The 24,327-nt window shown below is 50.0% G+C and overlaps 1 protein-coding gene across 7 annotated transcripts in view; it reads right to left on the bottom strand.

The window, feature by feature from the left end:
• The window catches only part of ATP13A2 (ATPase cation transporting 13A2), a 79,657-nt gene extending 58,014 nt beyond the window's left edge, over nucleotides 1-21,643 (bottom strand). Inside the window, exons 1-2 of one of the 7 annotated variants that reach the window (XM_030537745.1) lie at nucleotides 21,564-21,643; nucleotides 13,768-13,985 (exon numbers count right to left, since the gene is read on the bottom strand). Coding sequence is in view for 4 of the 7 variants with exons in the window: in XM_030537741.1 (XP_030393601.1) it covers nucleotides 13,061-13,217 (157 nt within the window). In the remaining 3 variants the exon portion in view is untranslated. Of the gene's footprint in view, nucleotides 1-7,272; nucleotides 7,548-9,912; nucleotides 10,814-13,060; nucleotides 13,270-13,767; nucleotides 13,986-21,406; nucleotides 21,428-21,563 lie in introns of those variants that run through there. The other 6 variants (XM_030537744.1, XM_030537748.1, XM_030537741.1 and 3 more) reach the window with 6 other exon arrangements.
• Nucleotides 21,644-24,327: the final 2,684 nt, after the last annotated feature.

Raw genomic sequence — 24,327 nt, forward strand, 5'->3', positions numbered from 1 at the left:
CAGTCGCTTGCTATGTCCACATCTCTGCTCTTCTGTACTGCGTTCAGGTCCTCAGCTCCGTGCAAACAGCACTGGCTTCCCGTTCAGCTGGGGGTTCAAGTCAAGATGGCCTTTAAAAAAAAATAAAAGGCCTCTATGAACCATCCTCCACCTCTTTGTCCTCACGTTCTCAGCACTTTCATTGCAAGAGCTTTCTCCACTGCATCTCCTGCCATCTCTGCTTCCAGCGACGCTTCAAATCGTTTCAGTCCCCTGCTCCGCTCCACATCTTTACACACCCTCTCTCTCCGATTTGTGACCATGTAACTTTATAAAGTATTTAGTGATACAGTTTGCATTCAAGATACTATATAAAACACAGCTGCGTATTGTGTATGTATGTTCAGTTACAAACACACACACACACACACACACACACACACACACACACACACAAAGACAAGACACTATGAACAGCTAGTGCCCATACACAGCTTTACAGTCATTCCCCAGATGCACCATGAGGCAGGAAAGTTTCTACAGATGGAGAAACTGAGGCACAGAAGGCCTAAGAGTTGCCCAAGATCCCCCAGGAAGTCAGTGGCACAGCAGGACTGGCACTCAGGAGTTGGATCCCAGGTCCCCTGCTCTGACAAGAACAAGATGCCTTGCTAAAAGCATTTGCACCTAGCTATGTCACACTGTCCTCCCAGTGACAGACAAGCACAGCATAGAAGCCAAGACTGTCACACCACAAGGATTCAACGGCCGAACCAGTTCTCAAGACTGCGCAGTAATGGATCCGGCGTCCTCAGAGCGGCATGAAATCTTTGCACTTATTCTCTCCTTGTTTACGGCTGTACCGGGCCTCCACAGCTTGTCACGGTTTTTCTGAATGAGGCCGACGTGAATTCCGGCCCCAAAGGAACGAAGACACAGCAGCCTTTTATATCCTGGTGTCCTCCTGATGCGATTATCCTCTTCCACCCTCTCCTTCCCACTGCCTCTTTCACTTAAAAACAAGGAAACCAAGCCCGCTATCTTTACAACTCCTATAGCAACAGTTTTTAGTGGGTAACTAGCCCGAGAAAGAACGCAGAGCCATCCAGACACACTATTCCAGCACAGTTGTGGGTCTCTTACAAGGCACTTTGGGCCAGGAAAGCTGCAGATAGAGTTACCACCCAGGATCATGAAATTCAACACATGGAGACAGCGCTAGGACGATGTTGTATAAAGGTCAGCACATGGGGAGGCCAGGCTAAAGCCATGTCTACGTTACAGAGCCTGTGCTGGAGAGTCCCTAGTTTAGATGCAGTGTGTGCCAACAGGAGGGGTGTTTCTGTCCGCGTAGGCACGTTGCCTCTCCAGACGACATTAGCTACGCCGGCAGAAGCTGTGTCTACACTGAGGCTTTGCTGGCGTAGCTATAATAGCTAGAGGAGCGTGAGACTTTTTGCTGCTTAGACCAGGCCTTAGGCCGCAGCTGTATCAGAGCTGGTGCGGGCAAGCAAAACTGCCACATAGAATCAAAGACTTTAAGGTCCAAAGGGAACATCATGATCATCTAGTCTGACCTCCTGCACAACGCAGGCCACAGAATCTCACCCACCCACTCCTGTATCGAACCTGTGTCTGAGCCTCTGAAGTCCTCAAATCTTGGTTTAAAGACTTCAAGGTGCAGAGAATCTTCCAGCAAGTGACCCGTGCCCAATGCTGCAGAGGAAGGCGAAAACCTCCCAGGGCTTCTGCCAATCTGCCCTGAAGGAAAATTCCTTCCCAACCCCAAATATGGCGATCAGCTAAACCCTGAGCATGTGGGCAAGACTCACTAGCCAGCACTCAGGAAAGAATTCTCTGCAGTAATGCAGATCCATGTAGCAGTGCAGATTACCCCTGCTTGAAATGGGAATAAACAGCTCTGGGGCAACTTCTAGGGGTCTCCTCTGTCTATAGCAGGGATTTGCATTGGTGCAACTATAGTGGAGGTTGGTTGCTGCTAGCTATAACCTAGGCAAATCCCCAGGGTATACAGGGCATGTGGGCATGCCCCTTTAAGCGTGGCCATGGGGGACAGCTCCCAGGGAGGAGGCAGAGTAAAACAAGAGGGAGTTTGCTCTAGAGGGTTATGTACAAAGGGACAAGGAGCCAAGGTGACAGCCAGCCAGCCCTAGATAGCCACGGATCGATCTCAGAGAGAGACTGGATTTGGTGTCTTCAGACTCCTGAAGTGTCAAGAGCAGTAACCCAAGTCACAGAGCGATGCCGATCCCAGCAGCTCCATCAGAGAAGGGGCAACTGAGACCTGCTCTTCACTGAACATGCTGATGGCTTTCAAAACCATCCCACCCATCCCAGTGGTCATTTGCAAACCGCAAGCCATCCGCACGCTCCTTGAAGACTTACCTGCTGCCGGCTGTTTGCTCACTGTGTTCACACAAACCCAGACAGCATCGGCAGCTGCGAGGGGAAAAGGGCCTTTCAAGGGAGAGGGCGTTCCGCCGTATTTTTGCACGAGCAGTAAATGAACAGAGTAAGACCCACATTGTGGTGTTTAGCAGGCTGAGCAGTTTGAGTGGGATTTGCTCCCCCTCACCTGGCTTTAAGACCCACCTTTAAATGGAGCATGTGGGGAGGCCACGAGGCAGCAGCCTTGAACTCTAGCTTCCTTGTTTAACTACACAGCACGACCCTCAGGCCTGGTCCACACTACACAGTTAAATTGATTTAAATAGCGTTAAATCGATTTAACTCTGTATCCGTCCACACTACAAGACACTTTAAATCGATTTTAAGGGCTCTTAAAATCGATTTCTGTACTCCTCCCCAACGAGAGGAGTAACCCTAAAATGGATATTACTATATCGATTTAGGGTTAGTGTGGACGGAAATCGAAGTTATTGGTCTCATTCCTTTAATGTAGCTACCCAGAGTGCACCACTCCGGAAATCGATGGTAGCCTAGGACCATGGACGCACACCACCGAATTAATGTGCCCTAGTGTGGACGCATAAAATCGATTTTATAATATCGGTTTTATAAAACCGGTTTTAGTAATTTTGATTTTATGCTGTAGTGTAGACGTAGCCTCAGAGAGGCACTTCCCCCTTTTGTACCCAGAACAGACCAAAACACTGTGCAGACAGAATGAAAGTTGGGCGATGGGGACCTGCAGTGTGAGGTTGCTGATTCTGGAGCAGGCTCAGAAGAAGGCGTAAGGGAAAGACGAAGAAGCAAAGAGAACTAGATAAATTCATGGAGGTTAAGTCCATTAATGGCTGTTAGCCAGGATGGGTAAGGAAGGGTGTCCCCAGCCTCTGTTTGTCAGAGGGTGGAGATGAATGGCAGGAGAGAGATCACTTGATCATTACCTGTTCGGTTCACTCTCTCTGGGGCACCTGGCATTGGCCACTGTTGGCAGACAGGATACTGGGCTGGATGGACCTTTGGTCTGACCCACTATGGCCATTCTTATGTTCATCTTTGAGCTTACATGGGTGCAAAGTCTCATTTGTCGAATTGCACTTGGGTGTTTGGTGTATTAGAAGATTGAGACCCAGTCTGAGGGGCAGGCGGATAGAACTGAAAGGAAACTAAAGGGCCAGACACTGATACACAGAACTGTACCTTGCTCCAAAAGCAGCCCCATTGATTTCAGGAGAACTATTCAGGGAGGATGGTGCTATTCAGCATGAGAAAGGGTATCAGAAAATGGCCCTAAGGGTATGTCTCCCCTCCAGCTGGGGGCCGGACTCTCAACCCAGGTAGACAGACTCAACCTGGCTCGGGTTTAGGGCTTAATATGGCAGCACCAAGATACGGACAGTTTAGCATCTCAGCAATGACGGGGATCTGAGCCATTCCTGTCAGGGGTGGCCAGGCAGCTAAATCCACTGGCCAGCTTTGATAACAGACACAGATTTTCAAGGGAGAGGTGTGTTCTGTTGAATATCTGAAGTGGAACCATCTCACAAATAGGTCCCACCTTTATACTGTGTGCCCGTCCATGCGCCCCTCTACCTTCTCATAGAATATCCGGGTTGGAAGGGACCTCAGGAGGTATCTAGTCCAACCCCCTGTTCAAAGCAAGACCAATCCCCAGATTTTTACCCCAGGTCCCTAAGTGGCCCCCTCAAGGATTGAACTCACAACCCTGGGTTTAGCAGGCCAATGCTCAAACCACTGAGCTATCCCTCCCCCTAGCAACAGCAACAGGGGTGTTGCAGCCAACTGCCGCCAGGCCTCACACATCCCCATAGCGAGAAGTCTGTTCTACGGGAGCTTACAACTGAAGCCTTGTCTACACTTACCTTGTACAGCACTCTACCTCGCTGGCTGCGGGGTGTGGGAAAAATCACCCCCCTGAGCGCAGCAAGTTTGAGCGCTTTAAAGCACGAGCGTGGACAGGAGCGCTCAGAGCCATCCCCCTTGCGGAGGTGGATTACCAGGAGCTCTCCCAGCGCTCATGTGTGCCCCTGACAGCGCTTTGAAGTTTCTAGTGTAGACGCAGCCTGATTAAAATTCAGAGGGGCAGCTGATAAAAACCTAACAACAGGACTCAGCTCCCATTTAGGCACCACAATAAGTGGCTCGATTTTCACATTAGGTGCTGGGCATGCTTGAAGATCCAGCCCCAGTTGTGGGTGCTGGGCACTTGGAAATCTGGTCCTGAGCTCTTTGATAAGACCTCGCCTCCCAAGGGGAAACTAGCTGGTCGCTTTCTGCACTCACACCACCAGCTTGGGTTTGTTCCACATTCCCGCTGTTTCACTACAAACATCTCCTACTGGCTATGTCGCCAATTCACAGGGAACCAGTCTGAGTAACAGTTTCATCAAATAAAGTCAGACCTCAAAGGCAGGACCCCAGAAAGTTTGTGAAAAGCCTGGGAGAGAGCTGGGTTAACTGCATGCTCCAGATCTGTTAGTTTTCAGCCAAACGCCATGAAACGAGCGGGTCTGCCAGACATGCATTTCTGGCAGGTCAGCTATGCATATAAGCTGGGTGAACACAAGGTTGAAACCATCTGTCATGGATGGTTTACATAGAACAAATCCTGCATCTTGGCAGAGGGTTAAACTGGATGACCCTTGTGGTCCTGTCTAACCTTTTGGTTCTATGATTGTATTCTGAAAACCTAAGATCAACAGAAAAACCACTGTTGTCATTTAAAAGAGAAGGAGGGAGAGAAAGGGGTTGTTTTAAACACAAGCCTTCCCTAGCTGCCTTTGCAACCCAAATATTGCAGCTAATGCACATGAAATTGCAAAGGAAACTAACTAGAACCTGACCACCCAAAGGAATGGGGAAGTGGTGAATTTGCTGTCTGTGTCTCTCCACATAAACAGCAAAAAGCATATTAGCATTTTAAAATGTCTTTTCCTTTTAAAAAGATGGTGTTGGCAAGATAAGGAGCTTTGTTTCAATATCTGACTGGGTCCCTTTAGGCCAGTGGTTCCCAAACTTTAACAACCTGTGACCCCCTTTCACTGAAATATCAAGTCTCACGAATCACCTCCTAAAAATGAATATTTCCAGGGATTTCCTCCTTTACCTGAATATAAATCATCAAAGCAGTGATCTTGGAAATGTAAAATTTGTTTTTATGACATGCTTATTACACACTATTATTATCAGCATCAATCATTACAGTATTTTTATTACATTATGAAAATGGCAACACTCTTCCAAGATCTCACTTTCGTAGCCTGTATCACTTTGACTAAGCCTGTTAGAAGACAAGGCTCCTAGGTTTCATCAAGGAGTATCAGATGTGAAACAGCACAATTTAAGAAGTCAACTCAAAATTGTTCCTCTTACACAAGCATTCAGGTCTTGAGCAGTCCAGGCAAACAATGCACGTTACAACAAAGCTTAAACTTGTTTTTTAAATTATTATGAACTACAAGACTAGCTGCCTATTTAATTTTAAAAACAGCAAAAATATCCACCTCCCTTTCCATTTCTTATAAGGAATCTTGAAATTTCAATCTCCTCAGTGTGATAGATATGCTTGCTTTGATCTGCTCAGCTCTTGGAAGTCCAGGGGCTCCAGGCTGCTGGCCCCATGCTGCCCGAGTCCCTAGGGTCAGCTATATCCACCATTAGGGAAATTTTTCCTGAGAACCCCCGTAACATTTCATGAACCCCCAGGGATTCACAAGCCCCAGTCTGGGAACCACTGCTTTAGGCCTTTCATTTCAACAGAACTGAGAAATCCAGGCCACAGAAGTCCACAGCCAGATGATTTTTCTTTGGCTGCATCTCTAGAGTAACAGCTTCACGCTCCAAGTCACTGCTATCTGCGAAACTGGCACACCTGCATTTTGACCTCCCCCTCTCATGCCAGCTGCCTTCCAATAAGCGCATTCTAGAGAGGATTTCCTGGCTGCTTACCTGTTTCAAAGCAGGTGGCGATTCCCCCTTTCCAAGGTTATTTCCTGTTCTCTTGCAGGTAAATCACAGCCCTGCCTCACAGGGACAGGTCTGCTGTAGGACAGGTAATAGCTGGGCATTCAGGGTAGGGTGGAGGGGAGGAATGGGAGGGGTAATAATGCTCCGCCTCAGAGACCTGCCCGACCAGTAAGAAACAAAGCAACCACACCCCCTGCCCAAACACAGCCCAAGGGAAGGGAGATCCTCACCCCCTTCCACGTCACCACTTCCCCCCTCCACCCTTGCCAGTCATTTCTGCGTTCAAAGAGCCATGTAAGTGGCTGTGGATTATAATCTAATAATCAGAACTTTTCTGTTAGCCACAGCCAATGGAGCCCAGAACAATGGCACGTGATTGACAGCCTGCCTAATTACAGCCTGGGAAAGGAGAGGAGGCAGGAGGCACAGGGCTCTTTGATCTCGAAGGTGTAATACGCAGGGAAGCTGCAACGTGCCTCCAGCTGTGCGTGTGCAGAATCTGTTCAGCAGCAATCCCCTACCTAGGCACTGATTTCAGGCTAGAAATCTGACCCTTCCAACAGAGATGCTTGTTGCGTTTGAGATCTAGCGCATCTCCCTGCCAGCGTGGGATTGTTCTCTACAATGTGACTGCCTAGGAAGCAGTGCTGCAGAAAGGGATCCGGGGGTCAGAGTGGATCACAAGCTACATATGAGTCAACAGCAAAACCCTGGAGCAAAAAGAAATGGCAAACTTCTGGGCTGTATTAGCAGGAGCATAGGCGCTGACTTCCCCTGTATGGAGGGGTGGGGTGGGGGGTGCTTGATTCCCTCTCTGCCCCAGCTCCTAGCCCCACTCCACCCCTTCCCCGACCTGCCTCTGTCCCTCCAGGAACCAACCTGCATGTCTCCAAACAGCTGTTTGTGGCAGATGGGAGGCGCTGGGAGGGAGGGGGAGAAGTGATCAACGGGGAGAGATGCTGGGAGTGGACAGAGCGGGAAGCTTGGCTGCTGGCGGGTGCTAAGCACTCGCTAATTTTTCTCCCTGGTTGCTCCCAGCACCTATGTGTTGTAAGCAAGACACAAGAAGTAATTCTTCCGCTCTTCTCTGCGCTGATTATGCCTCCGCTGAGTGCTGTGTCCAGTTCTGGGCATCACATTTCAGGAAAGATGTGGACAAATTGGAGAAAGTCCAGAGAAGAGCAACAAAAACGATTAACGGTCTAGAAAACATGACCTAGGAGGGAAGATTGAAAAACTTGGGTTTGTTTAGTCTGGAGAAGAGAAGACTGGGAGGGGATATGAGAACAGTTTTCAAGTACATAAAAAGGTTGTTACAAGGAGGAGGGAGAAAAATTGTTCTTGTTAACCTCTGAGGACAGGACAAGAAATTTAAATTTCAGCAAGGGAGGTTTAGGCTGGACATTGGGAAGTTTTTCCTAACTGCCAGGGTGGTTGAGCACTGGAATAAATTGCCAAGGGAGGTTGTGGAATCTCCATCACTGGAGATTTTTAAGAGCAGGCTGGAAAAACACCTGTCAGGGATGGTAGAAGACTCAGTCCTGTCATGGGTGCAGGGGACTGGACTAGATGGCCTCTCGAAGACCCTCCCAGTCGTACGGGTCTATGAATACAGGGTAAATGCACTAAAGACCCTTCCTTTATGAAGTGACCGGCTGCCCACAGCAACCGCTGCAAGTATCCCAAGCATTTCACTGCACTGAGAGACCAGAGCGCACCCAGACTGGTTCCCAGTTACAGCAGCAGCCTCGCCCAGGGAAGTGCAAAATCACCAGTCAGTGGATACAAACCCTTGGGCCAGCCCCTGCAAATGCTTCCTGGTTTCGGGCCAGCCAGTGGGAATCTGCCCCACTGACTCATCCCTAGCAGCGTGCACAAGGTAGGGCCCACAGTCTGAACACTGGCGATTTTGCGTGTGTAACACTTGCAAGGCGTGAGAGCCACCTCTCCCTAGCAGTGGGCCCACGTAGCGGATAACGGCCTACTTCTGCTACCAGCTCAGGTCTGTGCATTGGTTCTACAGGTGAGAGAACCAGCTCCACCTCAGAAAGCCTGTTTTGCAGGAAGAATATCCTTATAACTGCAGAAAAGCCAGCCTACCCGGGTCACAGGGCACGGTCACTCCTGCACACTATTGGGAAGAACTAGTCCAAGAGGGAATCTAATGCTAGTTCACTGCAGCTTAAACTGCCACATTCAGACTCTTCCGCTCAACGCAGTGAAGACTAAATATACACAGAGGGAGGGGAGGTTTAGCAGCACATGGGCAAGGAGCCAAAAGCCTTGGTGGGGGGGTTGTCTAAGGGAGTCCTAGATTTAAAGGCCAGAGGGGACCATTATGATCATCCAATCTGATCTCTTGTACAACCCAGGCCAGAGAATTCCACCCAGGAGATTCCCACCTCAAGTCCAATAACCCACAGTCAAATGACACTGCTGGAGACAATAAATCCATTCAAGATCACGAAATGCTCAGATTCTATGGTAATGGAGGCTGCATGGGACCTAAAATAGATTTTATCGACAGGGAAATTAAGGCACAGAGAGGGACTTGGTGGTCAGCTGGAAATAGAATCCAGATCTCCCCACTCCTAGGCTCTAAACACAAGATTAGCCTTTAGGCTCGGGCATCCACATGCTGGCGTGCCAGCTAAATGGTTTTTAAAGCGCCCTAATTTAAAATAAGAGTCACCCTATTCTCACTTTTTTTAAAAAGACATTAACACTCGAGCTCCCCCTCCTCTCCCAATCCAGGCCAGATGATCTTTGCTCAGCTGGAAGTCCTTGTACCCGTGACTGCACCTGCTGCCATGTGATCACCCAAGGGGAACGATCCTGTTTCCAGTTGGTGCTGGAGATGGGGAGAGCCAGGAGTAGGCGGGAGAGGTGAGATGCATCCAGCCCTTGGTTTTTAAAAGGAGAATGTAAAGGGCTGGGCTTGCTATCGCAGCCCTCGTTTGTGGGAGACCAAACAAAACGCAGCATTGTCGGGACGACCGAAGCACCAGCCACACCCCATCACAAAGGGAACATAGGTTACAAGAGCTACTGAGATGAAAAAAAGGGCAAATTTCAGCTGGAGGGTGAGCAGCAACCCCTGCAGGTTAGCAATGCCCATTGTCTGGTGGGGTTGTTTATGAAGCAAGCTCTCAGGTGTCCCCAATTCAGTCGCCCCATGCCCTGTGTGCAGAGAGGTGGAAAATCAGAGTGCAGTGGGAATGGGGGGAGAAAAGGAGGGATACATGAATGCATGAGAGAGATCAGGCTCTTCTCCAGCAGCACGTTCACACGCAATGAAACTTACCAGAAACGCTTCCTTAGCATAGCTGGAAGAGTCCTGTGTTTCTGAGTCAAACGAACAAGGAGGAAAGAGGGGCTGTTGGGTAACAGCACCAGACCTGGGGGCGGGGCAGGGTGCAAGACCTGGGTTCAGCTCCTGGCTCTGCCACTGATCTCCCGTGTGACCTTCGGCAAGTCACCGAGAGCCAAATTTTTAAAGATACAGAGGCACCTAAATACCTTTAAAAATCACCCCTGCGCTCGCCATAAGTCAGCTTCACCTTCTGTAAATGGGATAATAAAACTCCCATCTCACGTGGGGGTGCGTGCAGAAGAATAAAAGTCATGGCTGGCGAGAAGCTCAGACACTCACGTGGGGCCCGTAATTACCAGCAGTACTTAGGGTGTGTGTGTGGGGGAAAGGGGCGGAGTATTTCTCTACCAGCAGGCTTGTGAATTTCAGCTTTCTTGCCTAGTTGCTTCCTAGCTACATTTGTCCACCTTGTCTGGAACCACGGCACGGGAACTTCTTACAGACACGGCTGTTGACTTCCCAGGTGGGGCTAGTGGCCAGATCTTTGTGCTAGCAGGAAGCTCATAAAGCCCGAACCCTCCCTCGTTTTCAAACCTAACCAAGGCAAGAGCCGAGATAGAAAGCAATAAAGTTATTTCAGCACATTCCCGTCTCCTTATCAGGTAAGGAACAGTCCAAAGAAGACAGCTGTGGCTGATAAGGGCGACCCAGCAAATGTTTCACTCTCCCTTTCTCTGTCTGCCTTACCATGGAATTTAGTGTTTCTGGCCTCCATGGGTAACGGGATAAACTGACCGCCACTGACGATCTGCCCAGCGCAAAGGGCAGCATGCAGCCCGACTGGCTCAGGACTCTCGGTCACAAGCCATCAGCTCTTTGGGGCAGGCAGCATCATTTTGTTCTGTGTTCGTACAGTCCCTAGCACAACGGGGGCCTGCTCCGTGGCTAGTGCGCCTAGTCCCTACTGCAGTACAAATAACCGTTTGATGTCTGTTTTCCACTTGCTCTGGAGTGGGGGGTACTAAGCCGTGTCCCTCCTTTCCCCTGCACTGCTCACTTCCCATGTCACACCAGCTCTGCTGCAGGGACTGCTATGCGGGGTAGGCGGAGCGAAGGCCCTATCCACTCATTTACTCCAGCGTGGGTAGCCTGCCTGGAGAGCAAAGAAGCTCTCGCCCCCCTCCCCATTCCTTTTAGTGGGTCACACAGCACGAGTCCTCTGATTACAAACAAGTCCTTCCAACCTACTTGCTGAGGCTCAGCGGAGACTTTAAACCAAGGTCTCTCCCTTCCCACAAGTGGAAGTTAAAGCGCCAGAGAAGCCAGAATTCCCCATCTGTTTCAGCAGCAGGGTGCCCTCTCCTGGGCAGCTTGGTCTATGAGAAAAGCCCACGCCATGTATTACTCAATGAGCACCCGATGTTGCGGCAGATTCTGAGATAACAACGGCGGGGAATTGTTGTAAGACTCCCCTAGTGCACATGAGGCTGAAACCCCCACCTTAGCCACGCTGGTTAGTTGCTTTGCTGCGCAGACACGACTTTAAACCCTGCCCCCAAGCGGCGCCAAAGCCTTGGGCAGAATAAGAAGCCTTGGGAAATCCCAGCTGTCCTGGCCCTGGTTCAGCACCCAACTCTACCAATAAAACAGGACCACACTGTATCTAGGTCTCAGCCCAGTCATCACACAGATCCTTACAGTAACAGACAGCACGTTGGTCCTAAGGAGACTAGGCCCCATGATGCCTCCAGACTTGGTGTAGCTGCACAATCAGTCAATGCCTCTGGATTAGAAAGGATCAGAGCATCGCCCAGCTATTTGTTATAGCTGCAGGAGCTTAACGATATTAAGCCAGACTCATCTCATTGCTGTTCGCACTGGGTAGCTCTTTAGATAACCTAGTCACCAACTAGGGCCAGGCCTGGAGTCAGGGAAAACTCCTCAAGTTAATTAGGGCAGGAGATGAGAGTAAAAGGTTTAACTCTGCAAGTCCTGGACTCCGGATTCCTGGGAGGGGGGGCGCTTCAAAGCAGACTGCCCGATGCTCGGCAAAGGGAAGTGTTGAATTAACACCCCCAGAACCTAGAGCCCTTCACCTAGATCAACACCCCCAAGCCTCTGGCTGCAAGCCATAGTTAGGTACAGGCAAGACAAGGATCACAGCAAAGGCTTATAGGTAATGATGGAAGCAGCAGAGTGGCCAGGGTCCGATTCCACATAGCCCCGGATTCTGAAGGCTCCAGGGGCACTTTGCAGGAGCCTTCCTGGCAGACGTTTCACAAGCAGGTGAGCCTCAGACAAGGATCACTGAAGAGATTTAGACCCTTTGGAAGGAATAACTGGCTAGGTGTCACATGGAAACGCACATCTGCCAGCCCCAAGAATAGCTGCGGACGGAGCCAGCACTTTAACAGAAGCAGCTGCTGTTACTTAAGGATGTTTCAAAAATGGCCTGTAGTTGCTTGCAATACTATGTACACCACATGTGACCTTCTGCCTGTAACTTACTTCCCTTTTGCTCTCGCATCAAGGACCGAGCAGGAGAATGTAGGGAGCGCGTGTGCGAGAAACCGTTCTGCGCTGGCTGATACTGGAAACTCGGATTGCTGCAACTGGACTATTTTTTAAAGCCTTCCTTAAAAATAAACCGGGGTCATTTTGTTTGCTGATCTCATGAGTTCCATGTAGTACCACAGCTGCCACAGAGGGGAGGCATGACTGCAGGAACACATGGAGGGTTGCTGGATCCAGAGAACCTGCTTTTCAGCAGCTTAGTTCTCAGGCTTCTTTCTTGTTCTTCCATGATCTGCCCAAAGGCGGGCAGGGGCTAAGACAGGCTGAGTCCCACCTGCAGGCAGGGGCTCCGGTGGTGCGTGGCCCAGGCAGTGCACCCGGGCGCAGGTCAGGCACACGGGAGGTGTTTAGTGGGAAGGGGGGAGACGATTGCCCATCAGAGGATGGGCCAGGCAGGGCTGGCACACAGGAGGCAGTTCGGGTCATGGTTGGTGGGGATGGAAGTTGCAGTGCCACTGGGGAAGGGAGGTCCCAACAGAGCATGCCCACGGCCATGAGCTCGGCATGCCCTGCAGCTGTAGGCTCAGCACACTCCTAGGCTGGGCTCGGTCCTGGGACTTTCCAATGGCAACCCAGCTCCAGAGCCCTTGGAAGAGCTGCCTCTTCTCATAAGCAGAGCGGGGGGGGGAGAATGCCTGTGTGGTTAAAGCCCCAGAGCTGCAAATCAAGAGATCTGGGCTCTGTTCCCAGCTCTAACACAAGCTTCCTGCCTGACCTTTAATGACTCCTAGGCACTGAGAGAGATCCCTATTTTACAGAAGGGGGGAGGGTAATACTTGCCTTGGGGGTGGGAGGCTTTAATCCATTCATGTTTGCAAAGTGCTTGGAGATCCTCAGCTGCAGGGTGATAGGAAGGGTTATTCAAACAGAAGGTCTCGGTTAGGTGGCAGGGCAAGATGGGGGGGGCTGGTGGCAGTGGCACGGCCTTAAAGACCATTTCTCTTCTGCTGGTCAAGTCGGGATAATCTATTCTACTGTATTTGCAAGATCCAGACCCCCAGATGCAGCTTTATCATGTAAGCTCACAGCTGGAACCTGGCCTGGTTTTAATCAGCAACATACACCAGGGGAGGAGTGAGGAATATCTTAACCAGGGGAAGTTTAGGGATCACCCAGAATGTAGTAACCAGAGATGCGATTCAGCCAATTCTTGAGAGGAGAGGGCTGTGGGATCTCGGACAAACATAAGTGGTTGGGACCTCGTCTATGCATTATCCTAAAGATGGGTCCTACAGCAGAGCCCACCAGCTCTGCACAAAGGCACTGGCTCAGTACCGATTCAGAGATACGAGCGCTCCCTTCTGAATCACCACCACCATTACCTGCAAGGCAGGCCTGAACGTTACTCTCTGTCTCTGCAACAGATCTGGGGGCTACTGCATATGCTCAAGGCCAGGACCCTGTGTATTTCGTTCCTTTGCGCTCCAGAATCTCAACTCTCACCCTTATGGCAAGAAGAAAACCTTGAAAACAGGAACCAAGCATACCTGATGCCAGAGTCTGGCGAGAGCCTGAAACAGTAGCTTCAAGGGGCAAGTACTGCCCGGTGCAGCTCCACAATTGGTTTCATTGTTCCAGTGGAATGTAGGTGTCTTGGTTGCAGAGTGAGCGCATTGGCCAGACCCAAGGGAGGGCTTTGGCTATTAGGACAAAGACTCTGACTCGGACGCTGTGTATAGCAGTCAGACAGTGCAGAAGCAGAGCACTGTGGGGGTGAGAAATGAATTCAGAACACTGTTAACCAGCTGATCTGCTGAGCTTTGTACCAGTTCAAGCTTTTCCCAGGCCATTTGGCTTCACTTAGATACAGAAAGCTACAGCTGGAGGTCAAAATTCACCACGCTGTTTAGAACATGTACATTCGGGACAAATACAAGGACAATGATGATGCGTGAGGAATTTCCTTTCATTCCCGGGGCCCACTACATCCATGCATCTGCTGCAGAGAGACGATACCTGCTGGTCTGGTATGTCATGCAGCCATCAGCTCGAATAGGAGGACGTCAATACCAGGTCTGCGACCCTGCATCTGAGCCATGCAGGAACCAGTCGCTTCCTCCCTCTAAAACAGACAATTCAATGGCCTTGTCTACCCTAGGGAAAGTGAGGCGTTTTGCACCATGTTTGCTCTCATGCTGCAGAATCTTAGCACAAACAGGGCAAGTTGGAGTTATCCCTCAATTTGGCTGGTTGAGCTGAAACCTAGGCTCCCCCCTCAGTTTCACCAGCTAAAACAAGACCTTTCCCCAACTCCATTAGAATGATCCAGCATGTTCTAGCTATCTAAGGGATAAGTCTGTAATATATTTTCTCTCACACTACCCCTCTGGGGCAAAGCAGTTATTATCCTCATTGTACTGATGGGGAACTGAGCCACAAAGAGACTAAGCGACTTGCCCAAGGTCACCCAGAGAGTCTGTGGCAGAGCAGGGACTCGAATCCAGGTCTCTCAAATTCTGCCCTAACCGCTGGACCACAGGCTAGAGACTGTGCTGTAGAAACACGTGTTCCCTGCTGCAGATGTGCTGAGTAACACGTAGGCAAACACACACGAACAGCCCCTAGCTCAACTTGTCTACAGCCAAGATTTCCAAGACTAAGAAGTCTGGATCCCAAGTTTAGACCCTGTGAAGGAGGCCTGGATTTTCAGAACATGCTGATACCCGACTGCGACCCAAAGGGCCTGGTATTCACATCCTCCACACCGCTGTGATAGTTTTGTACAAATATATACCTTGTGAGGGCTCATTTGAAAAACTACCACCACCCTGGTCAGGGAGGTCACAGTGAAATGCATATGTAGCAACATTATACGTGAAGTCATAAATTTCCCCTGTACGATGTTACTTGTCCAAAACCAGGCAGCCCTGCCTGGGCAAAGTTGTTAAACACGCTCTGCCTAAACAAAGGAATGAGTGTTTACGTCAGTTTATACCCATGTAGCGAACCAGGCCATCGCCATCACGGCAGCAGGGGAAGATGATGGCAGGAAACTGAACCATTTGCATTTCAGCAAACCCAAGTGGGGGAAGAGAGCAGGAAGCCTCCATCCCTACTAGACTCCACGCAGCCAATCTCACAGCTTGAATGAACTTAACTGTGGGGGCATTGTTCAGAAGAACCCATTTCAAAGAGTCAACGGCCTAGAAAAGAAAGGGGCAGAGAACGCCAAGTTCTCCTTTTCACCTAAGAAGCCAAAGGAACCAGCATCTTTTGGAAGAGATCCCGACCCAGGAAGACCGTGGGTGAGACAAGCCATCTTGGACAAAGCGTTGAACCAAAGCTTGCTAGACTGAAGTTTTAGATTTTTAGTTGTGTGCTTTCACTTGTACTTGCTGGCAACTGTTTCTAACTCTCTCTCTTCTCCGTGAACACCAAATCCGATCTTCTTTCATTAATAACATTGTTTTACTATTAATCTAAACCAATGGGGGCTGTGTCTGTGCTAAAGTGAATGTCAGCTCCAGCTGGTGTGACAACCTTGGTAAAGTTTTGTCTCCTTAAAGGAATAAATGGACGTTCTCAGTCTGCTGGACTAAGGAGGGGGGTGGGAGCTGCCAAGCACATGGGTTTGGGGAAGGTTGGGGAGGGAGGTGTGTTGGGGTCACCGGCTAAGGCTGGTAAAGACAATACGTCTGTAATAACTGCTGGATTCAACACGGTTGAGTCAGAGCTGTGCAGCGTACCGAACATGAAGGGAACGCTGGCGGTTGTGTACATCCCAGGCAAGGACCCACAAGTAGCACAAGTATTTGGGGGCACTCAGGGTTATAAAACAAGCACTGACAACTTCTGGCTGGTCTGAATCGCACCCCAGAACGTGACACCACCCTCTGAGAACACAGCCCCCGGGCAGACGTCTCAAGTCAGGGACCCAAAATGACTAGTCACTTTGAAAACTCTTGGCCTACAGACATTTTTGCCAGGCGTAACCCAATCAGAAGCACCAACCACTACGTCGGGGGAAGGGAGGGAGAGGAAACGTACTAAGATGGAGACAGAGCAGCAAGTTTAGCATTGTCAACCCTGAGTGTACAAAAACCTATGAATCAAACCTCAAAAAAGGCAGGAGGCTGCCTTTAAAAAATAGCCCATGGGTTTTTTTTTCTAAAAGTGATGAATTTGGGGTTCCTTGCCTTCCAGATTCTGGGCCTTCAGGGTGCACTCAGGGATCATTTTCAAGCTTTTCCCTGCAGCCATGAAGGGATAGAAGCTATTCTAAAGCAAAAGCTGAGATACAATATTCACCTAAACCCCTGGCTCCGGGAGCTGGGGCTTTAAAGAAAAACACCAAATATCGAAAGACTTGGCAACACCGCTAGTTTGACTTATCCGCTAACGCAATGGGTTTGCCGATCAACTGGCTCAGCCACGCGATGCACTCTGGCCTGTTAGACAGTAAGATCTGGACCTTAGTTAAACCACAAGCTCTTCAGGGCGTACCCCCCACTTTTTTTTCTTTTAAACTCAAGGCCCAGCTCAGTTGGACAGGTGGGACCTCCTGACGTTTAATACTTCTCCATTCCTCTCCCATGGCACCTTCTCAGCAACGTCACTTGCAAGGAATAGGAGCCGCACGCCTCTTAGGTACTGGGGGCCGTGTGCATCACCTCTGCAGCACTCCTAGCATGGAGACTGACTAATCCTTCGCACTTCTAGAGCAGCTCTCAGCAGAGGAGATCAATGCCCCTTACCAACGACCAGGGCTCTCACAATTCCCCGGTAAGCGAGGGGGCAATTCCCCCATTTTACAAATGAGCTAACACAGGCACAGAGAAGCTGCATCATTCCCCCCCCACCCCCCAGTTTGCACAGCTAGCCAGCGAGCCCAGGAGTCCAAGTCCCAATCCCCTGCGCTTATCAGACCGTCAAAGGTAGCTCTGGTGGCACTACCATCACAGCCAGTGAGTAAAGCAGGGATACCTGCCGTCTGGAGGACAGAGACATGCCGGAGCAGTTACAACAAGCTACTAACCCTTGGTTTCCCGCATAGCAATGCCATACGCTGTCATTAAGCCCACAGGGCAGCCTAGATCAACACCTTCTGATGCAGAATTATTGGCCTCTCTTGCATTAGAAATGGCACAAATGTAGATTCACCTAATGCGTCGTGGATTGTACCCAGATCACCACCCTGTTTGGCACCACCGGCGCCCGCAGGACTGGGCATTGCCGCTCAGCACTGGTCAAGCACCACTTGGGAAGTTTATAGAGGACCTGTCATTAGTAAGGTTGGTCCCTACCAGTGCTATCAGCTCCTCTCTTCCCCAGGAGCAGCAAATTCCTCCCAATCACTTACAAGACACATTCCTTGATTCACCAAAGTCTTGACGGGATTAATGTAATTGTGGGGAACTCTCAGGGTCGCACCAGCACTTAGCAGTTTATTCAGTCAAAGTGCATTTGACTTGCTCATTTAGAACAGCAGAAAGACAAATTCCCGCTCACTGTGTCCTCTTCTCATAATAATATTAATGCACATAGTCTGTTACCATAAGGGGAGGGATAGCTCAGCAGTTGGAGCATTGGCCTGCTAAACCCAGGGTTGTGAGTTCAATCCTTGAGGGGGCCATTTAGGGATCTGGGGTGAAAAATCTGTCAGGGGATGGTCCTGCTTTGAGCAGAGGGTTGGACTAGATACCTCCTGAGGTCCCTTCCAACCCTGATATTCTATTCTATGAAAGGCTACAGGCATCTATGCAAATCATTTACCTTCCCACATCATTGTTCTGACGTGCTTCGCGGAAGCTAAGAACTGAAACTCACTATGAAGTACAGAAGTAGTACATTTTGGGTGACCATTTCCTTTCTCATTACAAGATTTCAGTTCTGCCAAAGTCAGTTGGTATAAGGGGTGGGGCACCCAGCGAAACCCAGCAATAACCCTGACCAGCTGTTTTCTACACAGCACATGAAGCTCCTCTAAAGGGAACTTTAGGTTCATTATTGGTTTTGATTCCTCTTGCAAAGAGGAAATTCTGACTGAGGTTCACGACCTCCAGGTAGGAGTTTTTGCAGAATGGTGCATCCAATCTGACCCTGCGTACTAGCCCCGCTTTGGGCAGGAACCCCATTTTCTGTACATTTATGTAAAACACAGTAGATGTTTCCAGTGTAACAGAAGTAAAAAGGCTCACTGATCCCGAAGTCATTTATCATATATTATCAGTGCATCCCTGATTAGCATAAGAAAATTCAGATTTTAAGGGGACACATTTAATTTCATCGAGTAAATTCTCTGGCCTAGGTTATGGAGGAAGTCAGAATACAAGATAATGAAAAAAAAAATCTATTAAACTGGTAATGATTTGTTTCCAGGCTGTTACCTCAGTGCATTCAACCGAACTTTATCATCAGTTTCACTGCTTCCTGTCTATTCAGGCCACCATCCGGAAAGCCTTATGCAGGTGCAAGGCCCGGTGTGCAAGTCTTTGCAGGATCAGGGCCTCAGCTGAACAATTTCTCTCTCGTTGAGGAGCATGCTTGAAAAGTTCCAGAACTTACTATTTATAGGAGGATTCTGTCAGATATTAGAATTCTTTAAAAACTAGCAGTAAATAAATAAAGTTGGCAGTGGCCCTTTAAAACTGAAAGCAGCAACCAAATCTGGTTTTCTTCAGCATTCCTAAAGCCTGCGGCTGCAGCGAATTCAGCTGGGTAAGCCTTGCCCACACTAGGAAGGTTTTGCCCAGTATAATTCTATCAGGATAGTTAATAGTTAAACCAGCAAACCCCTCCTAGCAAGGATTCAGTTATACCGTTATGAGTGCTTATACTGGTACAGCTTATGCCAGTTTGGGAAACCGGCATAAAACCAGGGCTGCACTGGGAAGGCTTTGCCAGTACAGCTATACCAATATACAGTATCGGCAGAGTGCTGCTAGTGTGGGTGCAGCACATGCTGACAAAACTGCACGTTTGCCAGTAGAAATTACTCCAGCAAACACCTGGCAGAAGCGAAGTCCGTCATACCAACATCGCCATGTTCACACTCGGGCTTACACCAGTACGGCTACGTCAGAAATACAAAAGTCACACCCCAAATGAAATAGCTACACTTAAGTGTAGATACGCTGTACATGTGTTAGAACCCACCTTCCTGGACTAGTTATAGCTAGACTGCCTCGTGCTATGTGGGTTGGGAGGTCAGCCTACCTTTAAGAGACTCCACTAAGGAGAATGAGCCAACCCAGATCCCCCTGTGGTGACTTGCCTACATAGCTGGGTGGCTGTTAATTAGGTAATGTGCGTCTGGGCTTATCAAGGCTTTGGAGAGCTCAGGCTGGAAGCCTGCAGCTTCTCCCAGTGGTATCTCCCTGGAGAGCGAGCCTCGCAGATAGAGGGACAGGCCAAGAACACAGTGATGCCAGGCAAGGCACTGGAGCTGCCCAGGAGAATGAACTGGGTGTGGGACGTCCTGGGGAGCTCAGCTAACAGGACTATCTGGGGAAGACTGGTATTTGGCCCAACGCCCAGCAGAGGCCCAAGCTCCTGGCAAGGAATTCAGTCTTATCTCACCATACCAGCCCGGGAGCACTCTCCCACCCCACCGGACATTCCTGGTGGAGCAGCTCACTGCAGCTTTTGTTCCTTTTCCTGTTGTCCTTTTTGGTTAAATAAACAACACCTTTCAAAGAGGGTGCTCTTTACTTCTAGAAAGGCCTGCTTGGACTTGTTTGGACCCTGGGTGAGGGGAAACTGAGGCAGAGGCTCACCAGCAGTGCTGCACCTGACCACAAATGGTGCGCTGGGGTCACCTCCATGCCATGAGACCCAATAGTTTAAAGAGTAAGTGCTAAGCCACCCGGCACGGGTCACAGCTCTAGGACTCAGCTACCACCTCCCCTTTTGCTTTCAGTAGCAGTTTACAACTCAAGAAGACAGACTCCAGGGTGGTAGATCCTAGATCAGTGGTAGGCAACCTATGGCACACACGTGAGCTGATTTTCAGCGGCACTCTCACTGCCCAGCTCCTGGCCACTGGTCTGGGGGGGCTCTGCATTTTAATTTAATTTTAAATGAAGCTTTTTACACATTTTAAAAACCTTATTTACTTTACATACAACAATAGTTTAGTTCATTATTATAGACTTATAGAAAGAGACCTTCTAAACGTTAAAATGTATGACTGGCACGCGAAACTTTAAATTAGAGTGAATAAATGAAGACTCGGCATAGCACTTCTGAAAGGCTGCCAACCGCTGTCCTAGATTGTCATCTGAAGACCAGTTGCAGAACGCTCTCTAGATCCCCAGTGGGCTGACGGGCCACCCATTCCCTCCAGGAGCCGGGAACACATATTCAAACACAGCTAAAAAAACATCAAGACTTTCCTAATGTCAGTTTGGTGCCTAAGTGACTTTGGCAGCAGCCCCAGGGTCAGTGTGAGATTGTAAAGGGGATAGGAAGGCTCTAAGCCATAAGCTGGACAACCCCTGTTCCAAGACACGCAAGGGATGGGACAAGCCAGTCCCTGGGAAATAATTTTGCAGCTCAGAGAAGTGTGGGAGACACAGCTCAGCCCAAGGCACCTGAACGTTTCCTGCTCCCCAGTTTGGCAAGAGAGGGCCGCTGAGCAGAGCAGCCCCAGAAACGCAACCCAAGCAGGTGCGGGCCACCTCGGGGACTTGGGTAACGCTGTGGCATGAGTCCTCCTGCCCCGCAGAGCAGCCTGCTGGCCTGCTGGCCGGTGTGTTAACAGCGGGCATGTCCACATTACATGAAGAAAGCGGAGGTGAGGGAGGACAGACAACTAGATCATTCATAGGACAGACTGCCAGAGCCTCGGGGGTGGAGGCCTGCGGGAATGAAACTGATTCTCCTCTTTAGCAGGTAGAGATACAGCTTGTTCCCACAGGCTCCCAGCTCCTGCACATCACACACCACCGAGCAAACCCAGCCACCCCGCAGGAAGTGGGGCAGGACGGGCTGGGCGGGGGGACTCAGAACGGACTCGCATGACTTGGAGGTTATTCGTTCCCCCGAGCATCCCACCAGCTGCGCCCCGGGAGCTTGCTGGCTCCAGCCTCCTCGCCAGTCCCAGCGGCAGAGCCCAGGCGTTGGGAGCACGCCGTGCCCTCGGCACCCTGGGGTGCACCGAGCAGCCCCAGGGGCTCCGGCTCTTACCCTCGCTGGGGCCGGCGCAACTTCCTCCCCCGGCGGCGGAGCTCCCGCCTCGCAGCGCCCGGGAGAGCGCCCCGCATGCAGCAGCCCCGCCTGGCCTCGGGGGTCCCGTGCACGGCCCGGAGCTTGCAGACACCCCCCGGCTCCGGCTCCCGCTCACCTGCGCTCATGGCTGCGCGCACCAGCAGCACCCGGCGCCCCCCGGGAGCCGAACTCGCTCGCGCGCGCCGCCCCGGCCGCGGCCAGCCTCGCTCTCCGCTGCGGAGACACAAAGGAGCCCAGCTGGCGGGTCAGCGCGGCGGGGCGCGGCCGCGCAGGGGCGGCTGGGAGTTGTAGTTTCTCTCTGCCCGGGGCTGCCGTGGGTGGCTGTGTCCAGACGAGGGCTCCTGGGCACATGGCAAACCCGGCTTCCTCTCGTGCCAGTGCCCTGCCTTGACCCAGGACACCCAGAGAGCATGACATGCGGAGGGTCTCCCAGTCCCAGCTCCCATCCTGCCCAGGGAAAGCTGGGAGGGTTTTAGGCACACCCCAGCACCCCTGGTTTACAGATGAGAAACTGAGGCACAAGCAGAGGAATGGGCTTGTCCAAGGTTATGCAGTGTATAACCCACTTCTGTGGCAGAGGCGAAGTCAATTCCTGACTTGCGCTCCTGTGCTTTAGCTACCCAACCATACACACACACACACACTAGCTATACCCCTGTGTGTCCATCAATCTCTGTAACACACATTCTCTTTCTCTGCTGTGATCCACCTAGTTAGTCTCCGTGATGCCCTTTCCCGCTGACCATGCCACTCTTCTGAAGGAGAAAAGGGCCTAGAAGTTTATCATCTAGTCCATTCTACTCAGCCAATGCAGGATGGTTCTGCTCACCGATTGCCCAGTGTGCCATGAAGCCTGGTTTGAAATGACTCACTGAGGCTCCCACCATCTCCCCTTGTAGACTATTCCTTCTGAGAACTGACCTTCTCAGTGGGAGGAATTAATCCTAATTACACCTCATGGGCACCATAAACAATTCCTCTCCCTCCCTGGGATTTAATTTCTCATCTTCTAGTTATATATGGTGGTAGAGGTCAGGCTCAGCAGCTACGAGGCTCATTTCTAGTGTATACGGTATTATCCTAAAAGCTCATGCTTCAGGGTTGAAGTTAGCCACCTACAGGAGTCAGGAAGGGATTCCCCAAGTATTCTGTTATTTTTTTGAATCTCCTTCCTCTGAAGCATCAGGGATGGTCATGACTTTAAATGGGACATTGGATGGGATAGGGCAGGGCTCTGAGGTGGCACCGAGCATTTTCTTTCTCAGGTGCTTGGCTGGCTGGTTCTTGTTCAAGTGCTCAGGTTCTAATCGATCACCACAGCTGGGGTCAGGAAGGAATTTCCCCCAGTGACCTCAGAGATTTTTTACCTTTGAAGGGGATGCTTGTGTTCATTTTGGATAAAATGTGGTTTACAGGGTGCTTACGCATAGTGAAGCAGGCTGTGGCTCACCAGCCTAGGAACATTCTGGAGAAGGCCACGGGGAGGGGTGTGAGCTCAGCATGTGGAATGGAGAACTAGGAGCACGTGATAAACAAACCCATATATGGAAAGGTTAACGCTGATTGGTTAGAGGTTCATGTATGCAACTTGTTACATAAGTGCCATGTGCTATAAATTAGCAAGGGGAAGGGCTCCTTGTTGGAGAGACTCTGCCTGATTTTTGGACCAGGGGCTTTCCTTGTGCACATATTGAATAAAGCCTTGTTGAATTGCATTGCATTGCATTGCATCGAAGTCCCTTGATTCTACCCAGCATCAGACTCACTGGGAACCGCAAAATCCCGACGCCTTGCTCTGCGGCATGTGGATGCAGGTCACTTGCTAGGATTACCTGGGGGTATCTCACTTAATAATTTCCCCATCACTACAGGGCCCTTGGGCACTTGGTCCCCCCTATTCTCAGCCTGTGGTACAAAACAGTCTAGTCTGCTGTGGGCTGTGATACTTTGGTCTAATTTCAGTTGCTGGGTTCAGTGTGGGCTGCAGGGTGGTGAGAGTGACCTGATACACAGGTCAGCATAGATAATGGGTCTTAATTCCAGGAACAGTATGTGATGAAGATATGAACAGCTACTCAGATGCTGCTCTGCCTCTTAGCAATAGGGAGCATGGAGAGTACATCTTTATAAGGAATCAAATTATTGATAAGGAAACTAAATTCTTCCCATAGATGGGAGAGATTATCCAATTTTGCAGAAGGGACAATGTTATAGAATACAGACATATCAATAAGTTAAAGAGGACATGTGATCTGTATCCTATTATGGTGTTAGCCAGTACTGATGGCTTTCAAGAACTATTAACCACAGATCAGCTGCAACCGAGTGAAATATGTAGCACATGGGGGTGCTCAATGAGACCAAACAGGAAGCAAATTGAAAATTGATTTAAGCACAATCGATAGCCAACCTATGGAACTCATTGCCACAAGATCTGAGAGCACCCCAGAGTTCTAAGTACTCAAAAAAGGAGCTGATAGTTATATGGATAAGAACACCCAGGTTTACATTAGATATCAGTATGCTCCAAGTGGGATGTAATGCCTCATGCTTCAGGGCAGACTAGTAACTAGCAGGGGAATAAATAACATTCCACTATAGATACGTTATTGCAGAGTTTGGCATTACAGGGTTTCTTGCACTCTGAAGCATCTGGTACGGACTTCTTAGCACATACGCAATGTGCCTCGGGCAGCATATGACCAGGATTCATCACTGAATCTGTTGCACTGGTTGGATCATTAAGTTCCCCGGCCTGGGCAGGGTATAGACCACTGGTCTGAGACATCATGGCACTTTCCTAAGTAGTTACAGTTTCATTGTCAGGCAAGATTCTTCCCCTGAAACCCCCCAAAATTCTTCAGGTTGAGGATTCCCAC

The sequence above is a fragment of the Gopherus evgoodei genome, chromosome 18 (assembly GCF_007399415.2).
Source record: "Gopherus evgoodei ecotype Sinaloan lineage chromosome 18, rGopEvg1_v1.p, whole genome shotgun sequence".
NCBI lineage: Eukaryota > Metazoa > Chordata > Testudines > Testudinidae > Gopherus > Gopherus evgoodei.